We start from the raw sequence: 22,198 nt of genomic DNA on the forward strand, positions 1-22,198 counted from the left end.
ATGTATAATCAATACGGAGGAAAATGGTTTATTGCATTAAAGACTCGTGAAAAATGCACACAAATATTGTAAAAAATATATATAATTTCCAGTTCATTTTGTGTTCGTTTTATGATGATTTTTCCCAGTTAAATTTGCTTCGTCATCCCAACGTGTTTTACGTTAGATGTCCAGCAGAGGGAGGCAAACACTTTCTATTAATATCAAGCGTAGAAGGCAAGAATGTGCTTTGTCCTGGGCGAAGGCTTGTAGGCTGCCTCTTGTACCACGTTATATAAACGTGAACTACTTTGATTTCAATTTTTTAAAAAGCACCATAATGGTCGTATCCTACTTTTAATTTGTATTTAGTATGAATTAGTCTTTTCCACCCCCCCCCCCCCCCAATAGTGTGATCAATGAAGGGTGGAGCCAGTGAAACTCACGTAGGCCTCTGAGAATCTGCACAAACATGTCCAAAATTAAATCAGGCGTTACTGTGAAATACAAAAAAAAAAACTCAAATACTGGCAAAATGTTGGTCTTGGAATGTGGGAGGTCAAAAAAAAAGAGAACATTAAAGAAATTTTGTTCTCATTATAAAGCGTCATAAATGACTTTCTTTTATTATAACTGCAGTCGGTCGTAGCAGAAGGCAGTTCACAGCGAGTCTGGTTCTGCTTGAGGTTTCTGCCTGTTAAAAGGAAGTTTTCCCCTCCTAATTTTGATTCGCTGCGACCTGCTTTTCCTCTTCTTTTACTTAAGCTGTAAAGTGTCTTAAGATCACTCTGTTGTGATTTTAAACTCTTATAATTAGAAACATAAGTGTATACGTTTTTGTGTAAATATGGATGAAGCCTGCAAGAACATATTCAGGGACAAAAAATGACTAATCTTATAAGAGGAGTCAACAAGTATTGTTGCAGATGAGTGAGCAGAGGTTTATCTTAGACTCGAGTAGTAGTAATAGAATTAAGTCTTGGATGCCACACTGTCAAAGAACAACAAACACACAAAAAGATTGTTTTTGTAATTGACTGTATTTTTGAATAAAATCTATCAAAAACATGTCACAGAAAAAATACAATACATTATCAATTACACCCAGTTAAATGCTTCATTTAAATACATTTGTATCATCCCATCATGGCTGTTGTGCTTTGTAAACCATTTCCTGTCACACACTTGTACATGTATATATTCTAAAAAAAAAAACATGTGATTGAGTTTTACAAATTTTAATCTACAGCTTTTTTGTCTGTGCAGGAAGCATCAAAACAAGTTGTTGTTGGAGGCAGTGTGTTTCCTCCACGCGACCCACGTGATTGGACGTCGGTGAGAGTCCTGGGCAAAAAAACAAGCATCAAAGGCTCCTCCCACTGGAAAAGTGACGTAAGTGGTTTCCTCCCCTCCTCCACTTCCTCCTCACATTTTCCCTCCCAGCCCTCTCCAACACCTCCTCCCTCAGCTAGTTTGCTGTCAGCCTGTCAGGAAGCATTAAGCTCATATGCAAGTAGTGCTCGGGCGAGCAGAGAAAAAGAAGAAAAAAAAAAGGCCAAGAAGAAGAAGAAGAAGAAGGAAGCGACGATGGCGGCTCTGGCTCTTTTTAAAAATCGCACCTTTTTAAAGCCATGAAAAACCGCAGCACAGTTTAGAGTTCGGCTCAGTAGGAAAAGGCACATTTTTTTTTTAGAGATGAAGATTTCTTTGGCTTCTTAGGAAAATAATTCAGTGGAGATGGTAAACCGGCAAACATGAAGAGGTAGAACAGGAGAAAACCACATGCTTCGGAACTAATCGGTTGAAATATCGGCTTTAAAATACCATGAAGGCCGTTGAAAAATACATGTTTCTCTGCTTTACAATTCGATTTATATATATATACTGTTGAAATACAATTTTTCTTCTAGGAAATATTGCCAGCTGCCGTAGAGGAAAAAAAAAACCAGCAACCATCAAACACACTAAAAAAAAAAATCATAAATTACACTCAAACAATCATGATTACAAAATAAAAGTTGGTGGTCGAGTTTCATTCATAAATAGGGAGGATGAAGAGACAGAAACGTCTTTAAATACTTATAAATAAATCCATAAAGAGTCGGGTTTTAGTGACGAGCTTGAGCGCCTCAGTATATGAAAAGATAGAATTAATAATCAACCAGGACTTGACCGAGCATGTCTTGGGGAAGGTTTTTTTTTTCAGAATAAGAGCATGTGACTGGACCATAAAAAAGGGATTTCTTTCAACATTTGCAGGTTGAATCAGATTGTAATAATTTACTTCTTCTGCTATCGTAAGCAATTTTTTCAGCCATTTGCGTGAGAATAAATAGTTAATTTTAATATATTTTTAAAATTGAAAATTGTATTGCAATGAAACACAAGGATGTGTTTCTAAACAGGTCCAGTTCTTAGTTGATTCTTAGAACTTAAAAATATACTGCAGTTGGTTTTTTGAATAATGGATGAAGATTGTGTTGCTCTTGGGGTTTCGCACCAGTGATCCCCAACCTTTTTTTTGCATTATATTCACAGTAGAAATACAAGTAAAAATTTGTGTTTCGATAATTTAAACCAGTTTACAGGTTATTTCTTTAAGTCAAATCCTTTAACACTGGCTTCAGAGAAAATATGATCTTTTTTTTTTACATTTAAAAACATTTCAGACAGAAGTAATCAATATCAATAGAAGTTAAACCTAATTTTTCTTTTCGTGCGACCCGGTAAGAAATGCCTCACAGACTGGTTCTGGTCCAAATGGACTGGGGGGTTGGGGACCACTGAGTGTGTAACCCTAAACTGCTTTTAAAATAAATGACTAAGTCATTCAGCTCTGATCGTGATATAAAAAACATGCAAAAGGTTCGACAAACAGAAGGAGGATTCATCAAAAAAGTTCTATCCCGGGTCACTCAGGATCAGGACTTCACCAGGATCTCCATGATGTGATCCAGCTCATTCAGGTCCATCAGACAAGACTGGTGACTCCCAGTGTTCTGTTGACGCATTTTTAAATCCTCGTCGGCCCAGAGGGACACGCTCACGGGCCACAGGGAGCCCATGGCCCAGGCCGAGGGCAGGTCGGCCGTCTCGTACATGGACGTGTCGATGTCGTCGAAGATGTCGTCCAGGGCGAAGTCGCTGAGGTAGCCGGTGGTGTTGACGGCGTCGCCGCCGCAAGCGGGAGACGCTCTCTGTGGATCAGAGTTCTGCGGAGAAGGTTCTTGGAGTTCGGCGGGGATCAGAGAGATGCTCTGCGGGTCGGCTTCCGAGCACCCGGAGCAGGTGACGGACACGTCGGCGTCCAGAAAGATGTCCCGTTCGCCCGACGGGTCGCTCTGGATGTCCTCCTGGAGCTGCCGCAGGGTGTTGATGAGCAGCACGGACCGGCGCAGGCTGAGGTCCATGCCGGCCCGGTACCGCTGCAGCTTCTGCAGGCAGAGCCCGAACACCCGCTGCCGCTGCTGCTGCAGGTGGTTCATGTCCGCGGGTTCCGCGAAGTCTGCGGCGTCCTCGACCCCCGTCCCGTCCTGCTGCTCCCCATCTTTCGCTGGGGTGTGGATGTCCTCCACACAGCTCCACTTCCTCTTCACGCCCCGACCCAACATTGAACCTGGAAGTAGAAGGATGCAGAATAAGATCGCGGGCCTTTTAAGCCAGTGGTCCCCTACCATTTTATTATGTACTTTGTTCTTTTGTTTGCACTTTGTTCCTGTTCTTGTTTTTATGAAACTTGTTGTACCAAACTGGAAAACCGATTTCCCGAAGGAGATCATCAGAGGAATTAGTGAAGTCTATCTATCTATCTATCTTTCCATCTATCTATCTATCCATATAAAAATCCATCTATCTATTCATCCATCTATTCATCTATCTATCCATCCATCTATCCAACTACCCATCCATCATCTATCCATCCATCTAACTATCAATCTATCCATCTATATAACTATGCATCTATCCATCTATACATCCATCTATCTATCCATCCATTTATCCATCTATCTATCCATCTATCTATCTATCAATCCATCTATACATCCATCCATCTATCTATCTATCCATCTATCCATCCATCTATCTATCCATCTATCCATCTATCAATCCATCTATCTATCCGTCCATCTATCCATCTATCATCTATCAATCCATCCATCTATCCATCCATCTATCTATCTATCCATCCATCTATCCATGCATCCATCTACCCATCCATCTATCCATCTATCAATCCATCTTTCTATCCATCCATCTATCCATCCATCCATCTATCCATCTATCCATCTATCCATCTATCCATCCATATATCCAGCCATCTATCCATCCATCTATCTGTCCATCCATCTATCCATCTGTTTGAAGGCTGTTTTATTTTGAAGGGTAGACAGGACTTTCCACAGAGCTTGCGACTGTTGACAAGTCAAGATGCTTTTGACAGTCAAGTTTGCTAAGTCTTTAAACTAAAGAAAATTATCTTTGCAAAAAAAAAACGTCTCGAGCTTTTTACCTCTAAATTAAAAGATATTGGCAAAGTTGGTCCGTGGTGCAGAAAAACCTTGTTTTAAAGCATTTCCAACTTTTGATCTTGACTTTAAACACATTTTAATGCAACATTTTTTTTCAAGTTTAAAAGACACTGGTTTTAAAGTCACATGTGCTGACGATTGACTCCGCCCTCTTTGTAAGACATGACTATACACTGTTAAGAATCCCTGTACTAACTGTGGAATCAATAACAATGTTAAAGTGACTTTTCTTATCATAGAACCAAGTGAATGCGTCTTCAGAGGCTGCGAGATGTTACCAATATTTGTCCTTGAATCTTGTTTTGTATTCCCTCTGATTTGATATCTCAAATAAGTTGTATCAAGAACTTGAATTGTGTAGGTTTTAGTTCCCAACACTATTAGTGAATCAAAAGTATTTATAGTGAGTTAATAAAATAGTTTCTAGCATGAGCTGCACCAGCATCTAATTTATGTAACACATATAACGTAGTTCTTGTCTTTTAAAATTAGTATATTATACACTTAAAAAACTGTGTGAATTAAATACGTTTTCTCATTTTTGCAGACATTACACACACATGACTCAGTCCAGGATGTCAGTCGACTCATCCATGTAGAGGTGAGTCAACACCGATACTTGAATTAATACACTTTCAAATGTAAAACAAATGGACAGATTCAATGTCTGTTACACTTGTTCGCGTTATTTACCCTCGTGATCGATAATAACTCTGTTGCTCATGTCTGATCAATTCAAAGCTAAACTTGCTCGAAACACGCGTCAACTCGCTCTTTAAATCGAGTTAAAATGATTAATAATAAATTTAAAAAACGACGTACCTTCACGTGACGCTTCGGATAATCATGGAATTTGGTGGAATTTTCGTTGAGTTTCGGACGCGCTCGTGTCGTCGGTGGTTCTGGTCCCGAGATGAGGAATGTTCGCTCCTCGGCAGCTGAGCGGCGGGGGGGGGGGCGGGACGTAAGACAGGGGAGGGGGCGTGGCCAGAGCTCAGCGCAACCTGTGATTGGTCGGCGGGCCCGCTGATCAAGCCTCCGCCTCCTCCACTCACGGGGCTGCGAAATGTGCGGACGTCTGTTCTGACGAGGGTCGCCGGTGCGTTCGCGGGCGGCTCGGGAAAAAAAACCCGATCGGGAAACGTGAGCAGAAAAAGTGATCGATTAAAAAAAAATGGTCTTTTTCGATAACTAATCTACCTTTAATAATCGTAACCGTGAACACACCACCAGTCACGACAGAAACATAAAGCTGCACTATTATAACATCATATTCGGTTGTTCTTTAAACGCATATTCAAATAGACAACCGACGACGTCACTATTTTAATAAACAATTAAACAGATCATTCGACATGTATTTCAGGAAAGAAAATATTCCTGAGGGGCATAAATATAATCCTTTTTTTTTTTTTAAAGGACAGTTTTAAAAGAGATTTTGGTAAAATCCGGAGCAGCGATTGTTCCTTAAACGCATCATTTTAAAGAGACAGATGACTCGAGGGGGAGAGAGAGAGAGGGGGACGGAGCATGACCGGATGGGAGGAGGGAGAATACCATAAAAGGAAGCTCTTCATTCACGTTTTTTCCTCTGCCACAACCTCAGCTTCTTCTATTCCGTTTCCCTTCCTTCTTTTCACGTTGAAGTAAACATATTTATTGACCTACTTGTACTGTTTATGGCGCAATTTAATTTAAAATACGGTTTCCTTTTCACTTCCCAGCAATGATTTGCCACATTTATACTTTAGTCCATTCGATGAATATTTATCTTGACAAAGGACTAATCTAGATTAACCTTTTAGATGTCAGTATTTAAAATAATTATATATGAAATAACCTCATCTCAGCGTCCTCTGCCACTTTACCGGGGTCAGGTCGTGGGGGCAGTAGCTTCAGCAGAGACCTAGTCTTTCCTCATCCAGCTCTTCTTTGGGGGACCCCTGATGCATTTCCAGGTCAGCTATAAATAACCCAATGTGCCTTAAAAATATACATTTTTTTAAGAAGTAATTAAGCATTAATATAAGCTGCATTTATATATGATGCATTAACTTTCGCAAACTTAAATAATTAACCTATTTTCTGACTTATTCTAAATTATTTAAATTTTCAGGTGTGAAACATTCACTTTTAAAATATATATATTTTTAAAAACAGAAAGAGTAGTGAAGAACAAAACTAACTAAAAAAGTTGTTTATATTAAAAATATAAATTTCTTTTAGTAATTAACCATTAATATAAGCTACATTTATATATGATGCATTAGCTTTCACAAACTTAAATAATGAACCTATTTTCTGACTTATTTTAAATCATTTAATTTCTCAGGTGTGAAACATTCATCTGTAAAATATATATTTTTTTAAAACAGAAAGAGTAGTGAAGAACAAACCTAATTAAAAAAGTTGTTTATGTCCAAAACGTACGGGAAACTACAGGAGGATGCAGATTACTTGTTTATGTCCAAAACGTACTGGAAACTACAGGAGGATGCAGATTACTTCCTGGTCTTTAAAACGTTTTAAGACACAATAGCTTCTGCTCTCCTCGGACTCTTCCTGCTGAGTCACGAGACACCATTAATGTTTAACCACAGTGTAACTAAGATGAGTTAGCGGACCAGTTAGAGTTTTGCACCTTTTAAGATTCAGGAATATGTTCATTTAAAACAAATGTACTCGTGTCTAACAGATTCAAGTGCTGACACAGTAGTGGAACAGATTCTATTAGCAACAACTCAAGGCAAAACCTTTCAAATAATAGTTTGTAGTTCTTCACACTTACCTTCTTCCTGATCCCCCCGAACCTCGGCCAATTTTTCTTTTTTCATTGACAACATTCCAATAAAGTAAAGAAACCACACGATCAATAGTTGCACCTTTAATTATAAAAAATATTTACAAAGATGCTACAATGTTTTTCCTCGATATAAAAAAATGCATACATTTTACAACGGTAATTAGTCTTTGAAGTTCTAGCTCCCATTCAGACCGGAGTGACATCCTTCAGGAGTGCTGTTGTGGTATCAAGTGTGTCTTAATACTGTATTCTTGTCAATACAATTTGTTTGCCTGAGATAATCTCTTCAACACCACAAATGCATTTGATTTGATTTATGAGAAAGGCAACTGTTTGCATAAAAGGGATTAGAGAGAGGACGTTTGAGTCGTGTGTACAATCATTTTCGAGACGCGTATGACAGAGCTGCATAGAGATCGGAATAGAAGCCCAGCTACAACTAAAAACCAAGGAAGAAGAGAAGAATAAATAAAAGAACTGCATTTAAACCGAGAGGGGGAAAGTAGTTTTCGTGGTGGTGGATGGTTTGTTTGTATCCATTATTGTATCTGTACCTAGATATAATAAATACAATAAATAAAAACAATAAATTAGACGGGTAACACCGAGAGGACTTCATTTGAAGTTGAGGAAAAGAAAAAAAAAATATGGCTTCTTGATGCAGTTATCACCCTTGGGTTTCTCTAAATGCTGTAGAAAAACCTGATATTAATGAGATCAGTCCGAGGAGCAGGGCAGGAAAATGACTATTATTACTCAACTGTCAACAAACCAAAGTGGTTCTGACAAGGAGATCGGCAGTCACTTTCCTGCCCGGCGTAAAGCTTTTGAGGAAAATGAGAGAACAGCGCCTTTAAGGTGTTTTTTTTTTTGTTTTTTTTTTACAGTCGACTCAATAAACCAAACCGAGGGAAGACACCGTCTTAAGTCTGGCTACAATAAAATCCTAAAAACCGCGTAGAGGGGGAGGAGGGGGGTAATAATTTTTATCAAATGATATTTTTAAAATTCCCCAGCTGTATAATGCAAAAAAATATATTTCTATATACAAATACGTACATATACATATAATCCATTCATAATTCCTCAAATCTTTAGGAAAATATGCATCGATTCATAGATTTGGGTTTACAATTTGTTCTGGTTTTGGATGTGTGTAGTGTGATGGATTGTTTCGTGGTCCATGTAACAATAAATAGAAAATGGACAGAACCGCTCACGGAACGGAGCGAGCACATCAGACGTAAACAAGGAAATATGTAGATAAGAATGCATCATGGTATAGTTAATTATCATTGCCTCGGGGGCAGACGTGTTGGAACCCTTGACAAAGTGGGAAACTGGTTGATTGACAGGCCACATTGGCATTGTAAAGTTTAGTCATTTCGCTAAAAAAAAAAAGAAAAGAAGAAATAAGTCAATGGTTCAGTTTCCCACCTTGTCGGAGAACCTCCGACGCCCGCGTGCAACATGACCACATTCATAACACGCATGTGAACTGCGCACAGTCTTGGTAGGAGTCAATGAGGGTCAGCGGGGATCAAAGGAAATCGCTTTCAGGACCCGACTATTATCTCCATGATGTGGTCCAGTTCGTTCAGGTCTGACCTGCATGTGGAGCTGGAGGTGAGGGCGGCGGGCGCGTGGGAGGAGAGGGACTCTAACAAATCATAAGGTCCCATTTTGGGGGCGGCCTGCATGCCCGTCAGTACGGTGTCGAGGTCGTAGTAGGACGGGTCCACGTCTGAAAAAAGCTCCTCGAGGGCCGAGTCGGGCGGCGGCGCCGGGTGCTTGATCTCAAACGTCCCAAAAACCTGCTCCTCTGAACTAGAGTCCGCCGCGGGGTGCTCCCCGTCCCCCTCCTCGCCCTCGGACACGCACTCCTCGCTGTCGTCTTCTTCGTCCTCTTCGCATTCGCCGTCCTCCTCTTCTTCCCCCCAGCAGGGTCCCATCCCAAAAGGAGTCGAGAGGTACGACGCCGGCGCGGAGGCGACGGGTGACAACGTGGACATGCTGACCTCCGTCTCCACCTCGCCCTCCATCACGACCTCCTCCGAGTGATAGCCCTCCTCCAGACCCACCACGGCGAGAGGCTTGGGGCTCTGAGCCGCGGCGTCAGTCTGCCGACAGAGGACCTCCGTGGCCACCAGGCGGTCGGTCGGGCACTGAGCGGCCGCCAGAGCCTGGGTCATGATCTGCCAGGTCCCGTCCTGGGTCATCTCCTCCTGTATCTGCCTCACGGTGTTGGCGATGAGCACGGAGCGACACAGGTTGGGCTCCACCAGCATGTGGCAGAGCTGCAGCTTGATGAGCGACATGTCCAGCAAGGACTGCCGCTGCAGGCTGTACGTGGACGAGAGCGTCCGAGCTGCCGCGGCCGGCAACGGTAGACACTGATCCGCGGCGGACGCTGGCTCTTCCCCCGAGTCCGAGAACTTGCGTTTGGTGCCCTTCGGGAACATGGTGTCTCTCTGTGCGGCGGCGAAAAGAGAGAGACAAAGTCAGACGGGCGGACGACGTTTTTTAGGTTCGTGAAAAATGTATCACAATTAATCGTTTGTTTGACTAAAGATGAGAATAATTTGGGACTAGTGTCATGTGACTGATGCGAGTGTGTGTGTGTGAGGCTGTATGATGTTTACAAACAAGGGAACTACACGATGTGCGTGCGAGCTAACATTTAACAGTGAATTGTCTGTGGTGGTTTCATCTTGATGTTTGCTATACCTTTCCTGTTGAGAGGCACAGGCAATAGCATAACAGCTTGGTCCGGGCTGCAACGCTTCTAGTACTTTTGTACGAGTGACAAGCGGCTTTTGTTCAGCACCATTTCTGCCCATTTTAGGCCAGTCAGAGGCAAGACTCCTGCTGGGCGGAACAACCACACTTTTAACAGACCACTGAGCCACCGAAAATAGCATGGTTACCAACTGAACGTGGACACTGCATCAAAGTAAGCAGACTAGACAGACCTTTGTCACAAAATAAAAACAAAAAAAAGTTAGATAATCAGTGGTCAAATTTTGGGATTTAAAAAAAAAAGGGGGGGGAAAGGGGTTCTTCTTAGTGTCGCTTTTTAGGAATAAATATGATTAAGGACATTATTCACAACACAACAAAAAAAAACACCTTTTTTTTATTCTTGTGCCACACAAATATTTACAAAAGATATTATGTTTCCAGGTCTTCACGCAACACACGCCTTGGAACTAGTAGAACAAGATTTTCACTCTCTAGTGGGGAGGGGAAAAAATGGTATAGTCATCGCTCTGTTTACACTCTCATTGAAACTAAAATGTCTAAAAGGAGTGAAACAAACCCTCCTGCCAACATTTAAAGTCCTGAAACTCCCCCAAAATAAACAGATTCCAATAAATGGAGGAGCCTGAGCAGTGCCGTCTCTGAGGCGTTTAATTTTCCATTGGGCAGATACTTTTGCTCGGCGCAGCTGCTCTGCTGTGGGGGCTCTCGGGCTAATAATTCCTCGCTTAACAATCGACTTCATGGAAAGATACACTCGTTGGTGAACTTCAACTAACTTGATTATTTAAAAAAAATATGGGTTTTTAACAGTTACATTACCTGCAGTTATGTACTTCCTGTTAAATCAGACATGTTTAGAGAGATTTACTACCAACAAATGTTCCTAAATTATAATATATTAAGATACAGACAATATTTAGATGCATATAGTCCTGAACAGTTAAAGTGCTACGACACATTACCAGACAAATTAACAGATTATTTTATCACAGTGGGTGCAGAAAAAGAAAATATCTTCAACTGGCAACCAAAATTTCCAATGTATGCAAGACTTTTACTGTGACACGGTTCATGGTCTGTTGAAATCTGAAACAAATCTATAGATTAAATGGTGAAAAAGAATATAAATGTATTAGATGATGGGCCAAAAGAAATCAAACTAGAGCTGGATATTAAAAAATGAAAAAAATCTATCAGTCTGAGCAGATAAGATTTTTGAACAGCTACTGTCTTGTAACCAAAAAAATAAAAATAATACACCCAGTTGACATTAGGAACAAAAATAACTCACCATAAGACACCACACATTATGAAAAATAGCAATACATGAGACGTAAAAAAAGACGCATTATAGAACAATGTTCTAAATGGTCCAAACAGGAGATGGTTCAATTGTGCTTCTTCAGCAAGCCCACATACATTACATGCAAAAGAATTCACAACTACCGTCTTCACGCCATTTACCACAGGTGAACGGCATCGACCAGAAGATTGTGATGAATATACAAAAATCCATACAAGTGATCCATACCAATAATGGAATGAATGGCTCGAATCCCCGCTTTCATAGAATAACATTTCCTGACAAAAGTAAGGGACAAAAGACATTAAGAAAAGAGCCCGGGAATCTAAAACACAGACGAGAAAAAAAACAATTATGTTTGTCTCTTTGGATACGATTTTGCCTGTTAAACAAGAGAAACCAAGACCCCCCCCCCCATAGAAAAGACGGCATACATCAAACGTATTTACTGATTCAAGAATTTCTGAATTCAGCTTTTCTGGACAAGCCTGGTTCAGGGAATCGCTGGAGCCAAACTCAGCTTCTTTGGGCCGAATGGTGGGTCATATTGATTAGGTAGACGGCTTTAAAAATACAACTACGAGCTGTGAGAAAGCACAGAGATCAGAAACAGTTTCAAACATATCAATTAAGAACATATATACGTCTACTGAGTCACTCAATGATGCACCATAAGATGGAAGAGTTAGTTCAACCAAAAACTCTAATTTCACTCATTTTTCTACTCACCCTCGTGTCGAGTAACAGTTGGGAAATTTAAGTTACAGGCAGACATGTATGTCCACGAGATGGTCGCGACCAGGGCTCACTTTTCTTCGTCCGTTTGTAGTAGAAGTTCCTAGTTTTCTTATAGTAAATCTCGTAAATAAGAGCCATAAACTGCGCTACAAACCACCTTAAAATATCGAGTTTTTAATATTTCTTTCGGAACAATTCTTCACGTTGTAGCGTCAATACATGCGGGATGTTAGCTAAGCAGTACGGATGTATTTGGATGTTGTTTCGTGTGTCATTCTGGACAAACAAAAGTGAGCCCTGTTCACATCGTCATATATTTAAGCCTGTAACTCCAAAAATACAGTGATTAAATTGTCCCAACTCTTAGTCCTTGTAAGTTATATTTGAATTTTGGTTGAACTATCCCTTTTTTAAGAACATTTGTTAACTGTAATACTTATTAAAATATCAACCACACTATTACAAATGTAAGAATACGTTTACGACTGAATGAGTGTTAAACAATGCTTTAAAAAAAATCTCATTGAGTGCGATAAACTTGAAGACTGTAGTAGTAAGTTATCACAATTCATAGTTTAGTACAACATTCTAAACTAAAAAGGTTTTAAAGAATCAATGCTAGCACACCAGTGGATTCAAATGGATATTTATAGCAATATACTTCACATTTAGACGTCTTAAAAAGTCGGGTTTCAGTTGAAATGTACACGATTATCAAAACAATAATAATAATGAAAATGGTTAAAAGTATTGTGTTGGTGTTTTGGCTCAACGTTTCTTTTATGCTCCAGTGCTAGCAGCCAAACAAAATGTAGCCCCGCTTTACGTCAATGGCCGCTAGCAAGGCCCATCCCCCACTACTCGCATATCCCCGATTTTATAAGAAACTCACGAACGGTAACCTCAGCGACACACACACGCCTAAAAAAAACCCTCTTAAAAACCGACCGATAAGACGTATAACTATAACAGGTCGGCGCGGGGTTTTATTGTACTGTCGACGCGGGCGCGGAGGCGCAGCTGGCGGCGTGAGAAGCCTCGGCTGCCGCATGCTTTGTCTTTCGAGCATCAGAAACTAGCAGAGTGACAATGAGGCCATTTTAAAAACCCGATGCTAACGGCTAGCCGGTTAGCTCCGAACTCAACGCGGTCCGCGTACACAACACGCCAACAAAAACCACGTGGTTGTTTATGAAACTATCATTACCACCTTTTTAAACGTTTGACTCGTAACATCATGTTGTTGTTTTTTTGTGTGTGTGTTGGGTTTAAAAATTAAACGTTAGCATGCTTGTTAGCATTGTAGCGCCCACCCCGTTCTTCCGCGGTCCTTCCTCCTTTTTCTCAGCCTGACAAAAAAAAACAAGAGTTTCGCCGCTGCTGGACTATTTTTTTTTTAAACTCGTATTAACATCAAAAAAAAAAAACCTCACGGTGTCCGGTTTAAGTACGGAGTGTGGAGGGTCCGGACTCACCTTCAGATCGGGTTATTTTATTCCAGAATCGGTCATAGGATCGACGGGAAAGCGGAGATCAGGTTCAGATGAGATCATTCATGCCACGGCTTCAGAAACTGAAGTACCTCTGTGTGCTGCTGCTGCTGCTGCTGCGGAGGAGCGGCGCGGGAGGGGGAGGGGTGCACAGCAGCCTGCCATATGCCTTCGGATTCCTGCCTTAACTTTACTCAAAAATAAAACGCACACGGAGGAAAACCAGATCACGACAATTATTAAACGTGAGCAAAGAGGCGAGAGAAATTATAATTATTATTATTTTATTTATTTAAAAAAAAAAAAATCTAATTACAATTTCCGCAAAGAAAAACGCATTGGAAACACAACAGTAATTCATTAAATATTATAAATAATATTGTTAGACATCTTTTTAAAAAATATCCTATGATTTCAAACTCATGGCAAATCCGGACCGACATGACATATTTTAAAAGGGCAACTTGTGTGAACATCCTCTCCCTACTCACTCACACCTGGTCTCGAAAAGCGCTATATAAATAAATATTACTTACTTACTTACTTACAAGTCTTCTTCTCCCAAGGTACAGTACAAGTCCCTCATCATGACCACCGTTGTGATCTGGGCGAACGAGAGGTCGCGAGAGTCCTTTATGATGTAATAATGGACTTCGCGCTATTAGGCTGTTTAAACTTTTCTTGTTTTTTATTAATCAATCGTCTGTGTTTCTGTGTGCTGGCTGGAAAAACTATCAATCAATCAATCAATCAATCAATCAATCAATCAATCAATCTAATTATCTATCTATCTATCTATCTATCTATCTATCTATCTATCTATCTATCTATCTATCTATCTATCTATCTATCTATCTATCTATCTATCTATCTATCTATCTATCTATCTATCTATCTATCTATCTATCTATCTATCTATCTATCTATCTATCTATCCATCTATCCATCCATCCATCCATCCATCCATCCATCCATCCATCCATCCATCCACAAAAAAACGCATTAGAAACACAACAATAATTCATTTAATATTAAAAATATATGTATTATACTCGTGTGAAAATCCTCAAATCCTCTCTCGACTCACTCACACGAATCTTCCTCTTCCAAGGTACAGTAAAAGTCCCTCATCATGACCATCGTTGTGATCTGGGCGAACGAGAGGTCGCGAGAGTCCTTTATGATGTAATAATGTTAATTCAGTTTAATTCTGAGTCATGGGGGGGCAGGAGTGGAGCGAAAAGATGATGATATTCATTTTTTCTTTGATCAATTTTCTTTATCTTAAGACTTAGATCGTGTAATCTTACACTTTATTTTTGTAGAAACTTTGTTCTTTTTTTTATGAATCTATTGTCTGCGTTGCTGTGTGCTGGCTGGAAAAACTATCTATCTATCTATCTATCTATCTATCTATCTATCTATCTATCTATCTATCTATCTATCTATCTATCTATCTATCTATCTATCTATCTATCTATCTATCTATCTATCTATCTATCTATCTATCTATCTATCTATCTATCTATCTATCTATCTATCTATCTATCTATCATCCATCCATCCATCCATCCATCCATCCATCCATCCATCCATTTATTTATTTAAAAAAATAAACTTGTAAATCACTGAAAATTACTGAAAAAACTAACTCTGTATGATTTATTTTATCTGTTTTTATCTATCTATCTACCGTTCTATAATAACAACAATAACTGCAGAAGCTGTTGCTTCTTTATTTACACACCTTGGAGGTGGAGACTTCCTGGATTGATGACACACGGTGACAAACAAGACAAGATTTTAGCTTGAGAAAAAACTGAGCGTTCTCCAACCAGAGCGGCTCAGAATTCTCGCTGCAGAGACAGTAAGTAAGGAAGTAAGTAATTTGTATTTATATAGCGCTTTTCCAGACCAGGGTCACAAAGCGCTTAAACAATTAAAACAATACTCAGTAAAAATGTCTTGTTTAGACGCTAAAATAAACTATTACAATAGTCTGAATGAGAAGACACAAACAGATACACACTGATGAGTACAATAGAGGTCCAAGATCAATTAAAGAGACACTTAAATCAATATATTAGTTTTCCTTTAAGTAGACCATTGGATGTTTGTGCTCAAGATCAAAATCTTAAATAGATCTTGGACCTCTGTTGTACTTTGTTGTACCAGTATGTGTCTGTCTTAAAATATTTACATTACAAAATTATCTTAAGCCCCGACCACTGCAAATACTTCTGTAGATTAAATGTTGTTTACCATAGCCACGCTGAGGTGATTGGTCAAAATGATATTGATAATAGGAAAATAACAAAAGTCTGGCCATCACAGTTTCCTGGAGGGGTTGGGACAGGTTCACCATCATGGACGACAGCTGGGTCAAAGTCAAGGTCACACCTCCTCCAGATTAATGTTCATTTTCATACGGTGATTTATAAAGATGCCAGTGTTTAACCCTTGTGTTATCTAGGGGTCAAGTTGACCCGAAGGCCCGAAAACAAATATGATTGTGGTATCCCTTGTGTTTGCTCTGGGTCTAAGCTCTGAACGACCTTCACCAATGCATATGTATTTATGGAAGCCAGGAAGGTCGGTCACCTTGAGGTAGACAACACAGGGGATACCACACACACATTTGTTTTTGGGCCTTCAGGTCACCTCCACCCTGAGAAAACACAAGGGTTAAGATAAGATAAGTTAAGGGGCAGAGATTGTAGGTTTCAGCAACATGAAAAGTGTCCACAAGAAGAACACACTGGATAAGTTGTCAGTAAACCACAAACTATTGAAATGACTTAAATCATCTGATCAACTGCTTTTGATGTATCTTTCATCTTTATGGATCACAGGCGGTGGTGTCTGTTGCAGCTACACAGGGCGGGGGAAAGACAGATGTCCCTTCAACAGATGCTTTCTCAGTCATCAATTCAAGTCTTTGGGCTGTGGGAGGAATGGAGTGTGCCAAGGGGAACCCCACATGGAACTAGGTTTGATTCCAAACTCATTGCTCAAGGGGTTCTTTAGAGGTAAACTTTAAAGAAAGAATATGATTTTAGGCATACAGTTAAACAGAAAACCTCCTTGGCAGATGTTATAGGGAGTTAGATTTAACAGATAATGTTGATCAGATGGCTTTTGTCTCTTCTTTTCCTACTGATCTGTGACAACGTCTTTGTCAAGGAGGTTTTTCCATGGATGTTTATCCTTGCATTATCCTGCTGGAAACTATGATAGCTGAAAAATGCCAAACATTTCAAGCGTTATATTCCCTTTTCTCACTCTTACTCTCTCAGAATAGCTTCAGTTCCATTATAGTTATAGACACACATGTTGTAATAAATGTATAAATAAATTAAATCTAGTACAGGATTATTTTCAATAGAAGCCCCTTTTTAAAAACCCAAACTTCATTTCTCAACTGTTATACCACGCAAACAAGCTGTTGAGAGAAAAAAATACTGACCCAAATACTCACCCAAGAACAATGTGAAAGAATGGTGGAGAGCATTCCAAGACGCATGACAGCTATGATTAAAAATCCGTGTTATCCCACCAAATATTGATTTCTGAACTCTTCCTAAGTTAAAACATTAGTATTGTGTTGTTTTTTCAAATGAATACAATCTTGTTTTCTTCGCATTATTTTAGGTCTGAGAACTTTGCATCTTATTTGTTATTTTGACCATTTGTCATCTTCTGCAAATAAATGTTGTCAGTAGTTTATAGAATGAAACAAAAATGTTCATTTTACTCAAACACATACCTATAAGTGTTAAGATCAGAGAAACTGATTTTAATACTCAACTACGATAGTAGAAAAATGCAAAAAAATTCAAGTTTTATATTCCGTTTTCTCACTCTTACTCTCTCAGAATAGCTTCAATTCCATTATAGTTGTACACACATGTTGTAATAAATTTGTAGATACATTAAATCTAGTACAGGATTATTTTCAATAGAAGCCCCTTATTAAAAACCCAAACTTAATTCTCAATTGTTATACCACGCAAACAAGCTGTTGAGAGAAAAAAATGCTGACCATTTACTTCCTGTTTAAGTTAAAGCATTAGTATTGTGTTGTTTTTTCAAATGAATACAAACTTGTTTTCTTAGCATTATTTTAGGTCTAAAAACATTGCATCTTATTTGTTATTTTGACCATTTGTCATCTTCTGCAAAAACATGTTTTCCGTAGTTTATAGAATGAAACAAAAATGTTACTCAAACTCATACCCATAAGTATTAAAATATATATACATACAAGTATATATATATATACAGTATATATATACAGTATATATATATATATATATATATATATATATATATATATATATACATATAAAAATAAGAAATAAGAAAATGCAAAAAGCATTAATTGTATGGTTAATTAAATATTTAGTAAATAAGGTTAATATTAAAATATTATTATTATTATGACTTACATTTTAGACATACTTCCGGTGTCTTTTTTTCAACGATCTACAAAGTTCCGTTTCCAGCAATTTCCACGCCGGCGTGTTAACGCGTGAGCACCGCTCCTGTCGCACTCGGAGGCTTCTAGAAAAAAGAAAGGTGGCCGGCCCGGCATCATCTTCTGTGGCGAGCACTTTTTTCCCTCTTCTTCACTCGGTCGAGACTCTTATCATCACACGGTTGCTAACATGGCGAAATGGGGAGAAGGAGACCCTCGCTGGATCGTGGAGGAGCGAGCCGACGCGACTAATGTCAACAACTGGCACTGGTGAGACATTTTGAAATGGACACATTTTTGTGCTAACTAGCCTGCTAATGCTAACATCACACTGGCATTCATTCATGGTCAAGAATGTTTTTACTTCTTCTCTGTACAAGGCTCGTTTTTTATCGATAGAATTCGATAACTTGGTTAGAATTGTTTTTAATTAATCGAATTTTAAACTGTATTGACTGGATGTGGTCGTTTTATTTCAGTTAGCTCCTGTCTAGCTATCATGGCTCCACATGCTTGTTGTGATTTGATCACATTCAAATAATTTACGCGGTTTTTATAACAAATACGAGTTTACGAATAAGTACATTGCATTAAGGGCTACAAATATGTAGCACATTATTAATATTTAACTCATGAATCCCTTATGAATACGTGAGGTATCGGTAGCAACATCACAACGTGTTACAGTTACAGTACACATGATTTAATTCTTAATAAATAAACAGTATATTAATGTAATTCAACTCCCGATTGTCAACCCATTCACACATATCATTGCAGTAGATCTATTTTAAGATCCTTATACTTTCACTGGTTCATTCAATTAAAGCTTGATTGTGTTTTCAGTTGAATATCTTCTTCTTGATAGAGAATAAATTTGTATAGGGAAGGTGGGAAGTGTGTACAACTGTGGACTGGTGCTAAAAATACTCGGCACAGGAATCCACTGTTGCTGCTTCAGTCACTCGGGAATATTTAGATCAGCTGCATGTCCTTTGGTCCCATGAGCGCATGTGTTTATACATTTAAAAACCCAGATCCAAGACTCTTTCACGAGATGCAAAGAACTGTCGTGACCCGCTTCTATTTATCAAATACTTTTGCTTGATATTTAAAGGACCGAGCGGGACGCCACCAACTGGTCCACGGAGAAGTTGACGTCTCTGATGATGGGGTTAAAAGTGGAGAACGAAGAGGGGGAGTGTGAGATCACGGAGGTCGGCAAGGTGAAGGGAGAGGCCTCCATCAATAACAGAAAAGGGAAACTTATATTCTTCTACGAATGGCTCCTAGAAGCAACTTGGACTGGTAAGTATTTTATTTAAAAACAATGTCAACAACAACTTAATGTATTTTTTTTCAACAGGAAAATCGAAAGCAGGGATAAAATATAAAGGAACTATTGAAGTTCCAAACCTGTCCGATGAAAACGACATGGAGGATCTTGATGTAAGGATCGGCTCCCAACTCCTCCTTTTTATTAGAGTCATCCGTTCATCTGATCACTTGTTTCCTCGTGCAGATATCAGTGTCTCTGAACAAAGACGAGCCGGAGACGCCTCTGCTCAAACTCATGAAAACAAAAGGCTCGGACAAAATCCGCGAAGCTCTCGGAAGCTACCTCGGATACTTGAAAACAGGTGAGGCAGGAATCCATAAGCGTCTTGAATTTTTGCACGTTGAAATAAATATCTTGCAAGAATACACAATAAACAGTGAATTTTGACTGCAAGATGCCAAAAAAAAACAGTTTAAAAACTGGATAATTAGACTATTTTGTTTATCAGTGTTTTTAAACCTCTAAAAATCTAGTTCTTATGTATTTTTGTTTGCAGAGTTCACACAGGGTATGATTTTGCCGACGGCCAACGGAATGCCTGCCTCACAGGTCACGTCCCAGTCGAAAGCAAAGTTGAACAAAACTCAGGTAAGACTCCGAACTTAAATATGGTAAATTTCTTTCGATGTCTAACCCGGGGTATCGTTGTCTTTGGGGCAGATTTCATCTTCAAGCAGCACAACCGCACCCGCCAACACCGGCGTCAAGATCCCCACCTGTAAATTCAGCATGAGGGAAAAATTCCTCACCTGTCCGGCCGACCTGTACCGGGTGTTCCTCAACAAGGAGGTGAGCGTCCTCTGTTGCCGCGTCGTGTAGAGATTTGTCGGGTTTTTACATGTGACGACTTCTACCAGATGGTGCAGGCGTTCACGCACGCCGCCGCCACGGTGGACGGGGAAAAAGGCGGAAGGTTCCGGCTGCTGGACGGAAACGTGTTCGGTGAATTTACTGAGCTGGTGAGCGTCGCAGTTGGTTCTCGAATTCAATAACGACTTTTATTTTCAACCGCGTTTGCTTGTGTTTCAGGTGCACGATGAGAAAATAGTTATGAAGTGGAGGTATAACAACTGGCCCTGTGGTGAGTCCGGCTTCATTACATTTTAAAAAAACATGCTAAGAAAGTAATAGTTATTTGTAAAGATCTTTCTAGACCAGGGTCACAAAGCGCTTCAACAATCAAAAACAATATACAGTTAAAATGTATACTTTAAAAGATCAAGACGCATAAGACACAAGTCCCAGAAAATCAGGGAAAAGCTCAGATAAGAAGGTCTTAAGATGTTTCTTGAAGGAGTCAGTAGATCATCAAACACAGAGATCGTTCCAAAGCTTAGGAGCAACAGTCTGGAAAGTTTTCTCTCCTCTGGTCCTGATCCGTGTGCGAGGAACCATCAGTAGATTCTGATCCACAGACCTCAGAGCCCATCTGGGGAGTAAGTCTGGATCAGATCACTGATGGAAGGAGGAGCCTGACCATGAATAGATCTGAAAGTAAGAACCACAATTTTAAAATTGATCCTGAAAGAAACTGGCAGCCAGTGAAGAGTTTTAAGGTACTTGGAAATGCGAGTTCTTCTACTAGAGCTGCAGAGCTTTGTATTAACTGCAGGCGAGACAGCTCCTTCTTAATGGTACAGACGATAAGACACAAATGCATGGATTATAAGCTCCAGAGCGCGTTGCGACATCTTTTTCCTAAATTTAGAGATTTTTCTCAGTTGAAAGAAACAGTTTCTGGTCAGTTTTCTGCAATGTTGAACTAGAAACATGTCTTTGTCAAATACAACACCCAGGTTTTTCCCTCAAACTCATGGCAAATCTGGTGCCTCAAGTCATTTTTATCAAAATCCTGTTTATATGTTGATCTTTAGAGTTCATACAATCTAAAATGTAAAATACATAAAGATAATCAAGATTAATGGACCCAAAAGAATGAAAATGCAATTTCAAACTGTTGCTTGACTTGTGACTTGGACAGACTCTATTTCAGAGTAAAAAGTACTCAATTATAACTTGTATACATGTTGTTTAAAAGTCATAATTAAACACGTATTTCTTTATTCCAGAGCACTACTCTGCCATCACCATGAACTTTGTGGACCGGGGCAGTGACACCGAGCTGAAGGTGGATTTCCGCGGCGTTCCCGAAAACGAGGAGGAGCGGACGAAAGAAGGCTGGAAGCGATACTACTTCGAAGCGATAAAACAGACATTTGGCTACGGATCGAGCCTCTATTGAAGTCGACCCAACTGTCAGAGCTTCCGTTCTTTTTTGTTTGTTCAATCGTCTCAATCTTTCTGGCACATTCATTGCACGATATCGGTTCCGAAGATCTCATGGAAGAGTCAAAATGTTTGAGTGAATGTTTTTAAATTTTTGAGAATATTTAAGGTCACCCCCCCCCCCCTTCACTAATTGATGGTCACACCCTAAATGAATTGGACGTCAGGGTCTGGAACACAAGTGGAAAATTCGGATTTATTGTGAAATAATTCCCATGAAGTCAATGTTTATTTCTGTCACACAATAAGAAATGTTGGTTTGACGTTTTCTTTCTCGCTGTATACGGTTCACCCTGCTGGAAAAAAAAGTCACTGGTTAATCTAATTTCAGCTTTTTTAATTCATGTAAATTCTTGACTGAATGTTGTCCTTGGACCCAACTCGTGTCACCAGGCAGATCCAAGAGACAAACCTATTTATTCCTCATTTCATTCTTTCATAATGTAAAACAAGAGAATAGTTTCTTGGAATAAAACAGTCCATGTATGTGC

At 39.5% G+C, this 22,198-nt stretch overlaps 3 protein-coding genes across 7 annotated transcripts; 1 reads left to right on the forward strand and 2 right to left on the reverse strand.

Annotated features, from left to right (window-relative positions):
* Positions 1 to 1,000: 1,000 nt before the first annotated feature.
* On the reverse strand, positions 1,001 to 5,437 carry LOC148060472 (SERTA domain-containing protein 3-like). Its single transcript, XM_087780303.1, has 2 exons — positions 5,331 to 5,437; positions 1,001 to 3,595 (listed from the first exon to the last, which is right to left on the reverse strand). Exon 2 carries the CDS (start codon positions 3,588 to 3,590, stop codon positions 2,901 to 2,903), a length of 690 nt encoding a protein of 229 aa, XP_087636429.1. The 5' UTR covers positions 3,591 to 3,595; positions 5,331 to 5,437; the 3' UTR covers positions 1,001 to 2,900.
* Positions 5,438 to 7,379: 1,942 nt separating this feature from the next.
* cdca4 (cell division cycle associated 4) lies at positions 7,380 to 14,072 on the reverse strand. 5 transcript variants are annotated; one of them, XM_087779572.1, is made up of 3 exons: positions 13,698 to 14,072; positions 10,039 to 10,176; positions 7,380 to 9,782 (listed from the first exon to the last, which is right to left on the reverse strand). In XM_087779572.1, exon 3 carries the CDS (start codon positions 9,771 to 9,773, stop codon positions 8,868 to 8,870), a length of 906 nt encoding a protein of 301 aa, XP_087635698.1. In that variant the 5' UTR covers positions 9,774 to 9,782; positions 10,039 to 10,176; positions 13,698 to 14,072; the 3' UTR covers positions 7,380 to 8,867. The 5 variants fall into 5 exon arrangements, with proteins under 5 accessions (XP_087635698.1, XP_087635697.1, XP_087635699.1 ...); XM_087779571.1 differs by having other exon boundaries at positions 13,591 to 14,072; XM_087779573.1 differs by lacking the exon at positions 13,698 to 14,072 and adding an exon at positions 11,606 to 13,583.
* Positions 14,073 to 18,123: 4,051 nt separating this feature from the next.
* Positions 18,124 to 22,193, forward strand: LOC148060474 (activator of 90 kDa heat shock protein ATPase homolog 1-like). Its single transcript, XM_087780302.1, has 9 exons — positions 18,124 to 18,352; positions 19,200 to 19,390; positions 19,449 to 19,531; positions 19,605 to 19,722; positions 19,918 to 20,009; positions 20,082 to 20,210; positions 20,279 to 20,380; positions 20,451 to 20,502; positions 21,491 to 22,193. The coding sequence occupies exons 1-9, from the start codon at positions 18,273 to 18,275 to the stop codon at positions 21,661 to 21,663; spliced, it is 1,020 nt and encodes a 339-aa protein (XP_087636428.1). The 5' UTR covers positions 18,124 to 18,272; the 3' UTR covers positions 21,664 to 22,193.
* Positions 22,194 to 22,198: the final 5 nt, after the last annotated feature.

The sequence above is a fragment of the Callionymus lyra genome, chromosome 18, assembly GCF_982586985.1.
Source record: "Callionymus lyra chromosome 18, fCalLyr1.hap1.1, whole genome shotgun sequence".
Classification (NCBI taxonomy): Eukaryota; Metazoa; Chordata; class Actinopteri; order Syngnathiformes; family Callionymidae; genus Callionymus; species Callionymus lyra.

What these genes read in the sequence shown, in the direction of transcription:
- LOC148060472 (XM_087780303.1), bottom strand. Translation starts at nt 3,590, where the DNA reads ATGTTGGGTCGGGGCGTGAAGAGGAAGTGGAGCTGTGTGGAGGACATC.
- cdca4 (XM_087779572.1), bottom strand. Translation starts at nt 9,773, where the DNA reads ATGTTCCCGAAGGGCACCAAACGCAAGTTCTCGGACTCGGGGGAAGAG.
- LOC148060474 (XM_087780302.1), top strand. Translation starts at nt 18,273, where the DNA reads ATGGCGAAATGGGGAGAAGGAGACCCTCGCTGGATCGTGGAGGAGCGA. An exon ending in AATGTCAACAACTGGCACTG is followed by an intron (nt 18,353 to 19,199) that starts GTGAGACATTTT and finishes TGATATTTAAAG; the next exon opens with GACCGAGCGGGACGCCACCA. An exon ending in GGGTGTTCCTCAACAAGGAG is followed by an intron (nt 20,211 to 20,278) that starts GTGAGCGTCCTC and finishes GACTTCTACCAG; the next exon opens with ATGGTGCAGGCGTTCACGCA.